Here is a 6,071-nt window from a genome sequence, read left to right on the forward strand (position 1 = left end):
GCTACAAATCATTCCAAAAGCTCTGAATGAACGTAGTTAAAAAATAAATGGTCTCAATCTTCTATGAGTTGTACAACAACAGTGGTTTGAAACTATTTACACTCCTTTAAATATCGCAGTTGCTGAATCGTCTCAGTCAAACCATCCAGATGCTGAAAAGCCAATCAGATGCAGATGAATCAAATATCTCACTCTGATGCAGATCTGTTCCTAATAAAATTCACAATCACCATTTTAATAATCAAGAACACATCAAATGACCAAAACTGTCTGCGGCATGAATATCTTTAACCAGATAAAAACTATTTTGTCTCTAATAATAATTTAGTCAATGTCCAGATGTTAAAGTATCATAAACGTTGATAAACTTAATAATCATTAAAGCTCAGTTTGATTCTCTGATCTGCTCTGATGGACTCTGGTCCAGACAGCTGGCATTTCTTCTTCTACTGATCTGACTGGTTGGAGCATCAGGTCACATTTAATGTCCACAGAACAGGAGGCTTATAGATGGAGAACTGAGCAGCAGAGCATTCTGGGAGTTGTAGTGTCAGCAGTGAATGGGCTTTTTTCCCTGCGTCCAGCTCTAGGAGACCTTAGGAAGTTTCTCACAGGACAAATTTGTCTGCAGCCTCTGCTGTAAGAGATTCACTTTGGATTCTGTTCTGACTCAGTTTATCTGCTGCTGTTATTGGACCGACTGCAGCTCATTAATATGCATAACAGGTTATCTTGAATTTTTCATGCAAAAGATATTACAAGGTTGTACAAAAAATCTAATTAAAGAACACTGAATAACCTTAATTAATCTTCTATTTTCTGTCGTTCACCAGCAGATTCTTAAGTTAAAACATCAGTGTAACAAAGTGAGTTAAATGTAGTTTAACTGTTCATTCCCCAGAAGTCATGCAACTGCTTGCTTCATTTTGTGGTTTTCTGTCCGTTCCATGAACTGACAGGAAACAGCAAAATAACAGGATATTTTGCAAAGAGGAAATATGATCAGTGTTTTCAGATCTGCATCAGAGAAAATTCTCACAGTTTTCAGCAGCTGATAGACAGACAGGAGATGTTGGTTCTGGTTCTGGTTCTGGTCATTGTGCTTCAGTTTGAAGGTAAAGATCTGGGCTGTTTCCCAGCGTCCAGCTCTAGGAGACCTTAGGAAGTTTCTCACAGGACAAATTTGTCTGCAGCCTCTGCTGTAAGAGATTCACTTTGGATTCTGTTGTGACTCAGTTTATCTGCTGCTGTTATTGGACCGACTGCAGCTCATTAATATGCATGAAGCAAAGGGCATAATAAGCTGTATGAAAATATAATTAAAGAACAGGAAATAAAGCTCTTAGTCTGATATTTCATGTTCTTTACTCGAGATCCTTCAGCTAAGACATCTCAGAGTTACAAAGTTAATTAGTTAAATTTAGTTTATCTGTTCATTTCTATCTGAAGTTAAGCAATTTGTTGCGTCTTTTTCTGGTTTTCTGTCAGTGACCAGAAAGTGTGATAAGAGCAAAGAGATGCATTGCAAAGAGGAAATACATTCAATATTTTCAGTTCTGCGTCAGAGAAAATTCTCACAGTTTCCAGCAGCTGATAGACAGACAGGAGATGTTGGTTCTGGTTCTGGTTCTGGTTCTGGTCGTTGTGCTTCAGTTTGAAGGTAAAGATCTGTTTTTTTTTCACATAAAGATGAGAAAAATTAAAGAAAACTTTGAATTGCTGTGATATTTTATGGACATGTGAGAATTAATATTTAGAGGTTAATTAGATTATATATTACTCAATCAGGTTTTGACCAGATATACAAAAAGATTTTCAAAAATTTTTAATGCAATATATTTTCTTTGTCTCAAACTTCCAATCTGACAGAGATTAAAACATTAATTACTGTTTTTATAAACTTGTCTTAGTTGTCAATATAAAGACATCTGCAACAATAACTCAAACATGATGTTACATCATGTTTGATGTAACATCATCAAACATGTTACATCATGCCTCCTGCATCATGAAGGACCCCACTCACCCAGCACACTCRCTTTTTGTCCCGCTACCCTCAGGCAGGAGGCTGCGGAGCATCAAATGCAGGACAACCAGACTGAGAAACAGCTTCATACCAGAAGCTGTGAGACTCTCAAACTCCTCTCAGTCTCTCTCACTGCACTGTCCCTAACAATAACTTGGTCACTTCAACCCCTAACCCCCCCAATGACACTGTATTTGCACTTTACAATCTGACACTTAAAATGTTGCACTGCTAAAATTATTGTCCCATGCTGCTACATTATTCATACTTCATTCATTTTGTACATTCCTATTAATATACATTTCATTTTTCTACTTCTTGTTTTTATATATTTGTAAATATTTTTTCTATTTATAACAATTTGATCTTGTAGCTAGTTTTTATATTTCCTATTTTATACTTTATATTTGGATGCAACTGGCGCCGTGACTCTCAATTTCGATCCACCTCATGTTACATGTGATGTGAATGACAATAAAGTCTCTTGAATCTTGAATCTTGAATAAAACATGATGTTACATCATGTTTGAGTACTTAAGTACTTAAGTACAGTTTTCGTGTATCTGTACTTAGGTAGATTTAATAATGGGTACTTTCTACTTTTACTGCACTACATTTTACAGTAAGTATCTGTACTTTCTACTTCACTACATTTCTACAAAACTGTCGCGTTACTCGTTACATCCAAGTCGCATTGAGATTTTTTTCGGTTAAAATGTGATGTTCAGGGACTTAAGGTATCGCCGTAAAATCCAAGCAATAACGTGACTTACGTGTCTGTTGTCACCCATCGCCTCCACCTTTACTTACATGCGGAGCTTCAGACATGCGCAGTGGTTTCCTCTGAGCGGGAGAAGATGTGCCTAATCGTCAGTAATATAAAAGCGCTGCATAAATCACCAGATATGGTGACATGTAAAATCAGCAGAGCTTCACTTTCACAGACGGTGGGGACTTTGTCCAACTTTTAGCGTCACTTTAAAAGGAAAGCTTAAAGAAAGGTAAGCTCCGTGGACGTGATGCTAGCAAAGTTAGCTGTACAGAGACACATGTTGCATCTGCGATGAAAAAAAGTTGTCACTTATGCGCTGAATTATTGTGTGGAGGTGTTGACTGACGTGGGACAACGCTGTGACCACAGTGCAATATAGGGTGCGTTCACACTGCAGCCTAAAGTGACCCAATTCCGATTTTTTTGAGGTAATGCGACCTTCATCCGATACAAATGCGACCTAACGTTCAGGTCGCCTTCATCCGAATTGAACGTCACTGATTCTCAACAAATCTCACTATTCTGTGTATTCTTTCAGTTGGATTTCTTTCCAAATAAATGCCACTGGTGGCAAAAAAAGTGAAGTTCATGTTATGTTAGAACAGGAGACAAGATGTTTCCGTCGCTGAAATTATGATGCTTAGAATCACATATCTAAGTCTAAACTATGTTACAGAGTAAACACAGCATGCTTTATCTGTTCATTAAAATGGCACATTTCTGATGTATTAAAATTAAATATGATCGGTTCACTTAATGACATTAGCGATTAGGTAATGCATTCAGCAAGTACTTTTACTTATAATACTTAAGTATTTTTAAAAGCCAGTACTTTTTACTTTTACTTAAGCAAAATGTGGTACTTTGACTTGAGTACATTTTTGACTGTGTATTTGTACTTTTACTTAAGTAAATTTTTTGAATACTTTCTCCACCACTGTGTAACATAAATAAAGAGATACAGGCTTTCACAGTTTTGTGAAGGATAAATTGTGTAAAACTTTAATATGTCTTTGTTTCTGCTGCAGGAACCAGAGGAGGCGAACTTCATCTCTATCACAGAGCTGGAGAAAATGTTGTTCTACCTTGTAACAGTTCATCGTTTTCCTCCTCCTGCTCCGATGTTACCTGGTTTTACAACAGAAATAAATCCCCAAATACTCAGCAGAAGGTTTGGAATCGTTCACCTCAAGCTTACAGGTTAAATATGGACAGAAGCTGCTCTCTGATCATCAACGACATCGATCCTGGAGACTCTGGACTCTACACCTGCAGATCTGGATCAGGATCCTCCTCTGATGGTTTTGTGTATCTGAATGTTTTATCCGGTGAGTATTTAGACCAGAGTTGATTTAACTCTGTCACCTGTCAACATGTGCTGTGTTTCTTCTACTTCCTGTCTGATCTGGGGGCGGGGCCAAGCTGTGATGATGTCAGGAAGTGGCTCATCAGASTGAACGTTGTGCTGAGGATGTTTAGATTTAATCAGTTTGTCTCTTATGGTGGATCAACGTTTGATCAAACTACTGAATCATTTACTTTAAAGATTTCTTGTTTTTTCCATCATGATGATAAAAACCTGCTGAGATCTGCAATATTAATGGACATCAATCACTAATTCACATGGTCACATCTAAAGTTTTATCATAATCTTCTCTTGCTATTTATTTAATCATCTTTAACACTCGTTTCTCTCAGACTAATTTTCATTTTTCAATCTGTTTATTCGCCTCCAGCTGAAGATGACCGAAACAATCTCTATGAATACGGAGGACAAATTTATCACTATAAAACTGAAGCCAGTGTTTTACATGCAGTGGGACAAAGTGGGATTTATGTTCATAATAACATGAAAATGTGTGAAAACACAGTGATAACCAAAGATATTTCAGATTTGGGGTTTTTCCTTCACTTACTTTTGAATCATTAATCATAAATAACTGTCAATACTTTTGCATTTTTATTTTGCCATGCAATTTTTTGTTTTTCTTGTTGTTTTTTAAATCTTTCGTCATCTTTTTCAAACTTGCTGAAAAAGTTTTAGCATTTACTAGAGTTTTAACAGGACAAAAAATAGTCAAAGTATAAATAAGTGTTTTTATTTCCTCAGCTTGAAGAGAAAAATCTGTGGTTTCAATTGTTGACCACTCATATATTCTTTCATTAAATGATTGTCAAAGGTGCATTTGACATTTTTTTTATTTTTAAACAAATTCTATATTTCAAGTGAATATAGACAGAAGAGCACAGAATGTTAAATATTTTCTGAATGTCTTTTCCCGCAGTTAACAGAGGAGAACCAGTTGATATGTACTACAGAGGAGGAGATGAAGCTGTTCTACCCTGTAACAGAAATTCATCATCAGACTCCTGCTCTGCTGTTGACTGGTTTCATAAGAGAAATGAAAACATTGACATTCAACCAGAAGTTCGTAGAGGAATCGTTCAGAGTTCACCTCGTTCTGCCAGCATGAGTTTGGACAGAAACTGTTCTCTGATCATCAACAACATCAATGCTGAGGATGCTGGATGGTACAGATGCAGTTATAACTCAGATGTTTATCTAAATCTGCTGATCAGTGAGTAGTTAGTCTGCAATGTTTCCACTGTTCATGACGTTAAAATTAGTTGGTTTAGTAAAGACATGGAATTGTCTTGTTTTCTTTCAGTCTCTTCATCTCCACCAGATGCTGATCCAACAAAGAATGGAGACATAACATTATTATGTTCTCTGGTGAGATTCAGCGGGTTTAGTTCCTGTCCAGATAAAAGTCTCCTCTGGTTGAACGAGACAGGAAGTGAACTGACTGGTGAAGGTGATGGATATAAATCAGGAGGACAGTTTGGTTGTGTTTCTAATCTGACTGTGAATCTTCAGAGCAGCAGAAGATTCACCTGTCAGTTTGTTGAAAGAAACAAAGTGAAGGTAGAAGCTCACTACCAACATGAAGGTATGATGTCATCACATCTGTCTCTGCAGCCATATTTTATATTGAGGAAGTTAAATTGTTGGAACGTCACTTATGTGTGAATACTTAGTCTTATGGATTTATTTTATCTTATTATTAAACAATGTATTTCTAATTTAACATAATTATTTTGGACACTTTGTCTTTCCACACCACAGTTTTTATGTAGATCTCCAGTTTTCTTCTCCATCATGGTGGTTCAGGTTCTCCTGGTTCTGAACGTGGATCCAAAGTCTCAGACTCTCAGATTGAAGTTCAGTCCACCATCATGGTGAAACTATGTTCTTCCTAAACCAGATGAAAA

The 6,071-nt window shown here is 36.7% G+C and overlaps 1 protein-coding gene across 1 annotated transcript; it reads left to right on the forward strand.

Annotated features, from left to right (window-relative positions):
* Positions 1-3,975: 3,975 nt before the first annotated feature.
* On the forward strand, positions 3,976-6,054 carry LOC103457170 (uncharacterized). Its single transcript, XM_008397136.2, has 3 exons — positions 3,976-4,126; positions 5,084-5,377; positions 5,468-6,054. The coding sequence occupies exons 1-3, from the start codon at positions 4,006-4,008 to the stop codon at positions 5,827-5,829; spliced, it is 777 nt and encodes a 258-aa protein (XP_008395358.1). The 5' UTR covers positions 3,976-4,005; the 3' UTR covers positions 5,830-6,054.
* Positions 6,055-6,071: the final 17 nt, after the last annotated feature.

This window comes from Poecilia reticulata, linkage group LG21, assembly GCF_000633615.1.
Source record: "Poecilia reticulata strain Guanapo linkage group LG21, Guppy_female_1.0+MT, whole genome shotgun sequence".
In the NCBI taxonomy this organism is placed as follows: domain Eukaryota; kingdom Metazoa; phylum Chordata; class Actinopteri; order Cyprinodontiformes; family Poeciliidae; genus Poecilia; species Poecilia reticulata.

Bases quoted from the DNA above. Each gene is read 5' to 3' on its own strand.
- LOC103457170 (XM_008397136.2), top strand. From the start codon at position 4,006: ATGGACAGAAGCTGCTCTCTGATCATCAACGACATCGATCCTGGAGAC. The intron at 4,127-5,083 runs GTGAGTATTTAG...CTTTTCCCGCAG, and splicing joins GTATCTGAATGTTTTATCCG to TTAACAGAGGAGAACCAGTT. The intron at 5,378-5,467 runs GTGAGTAGTTAG...GTTTTCTTTCAG, and splicing joins TTATCTAAATCTGCTGATCA to TCTCTTCATCTCCACCAGAT.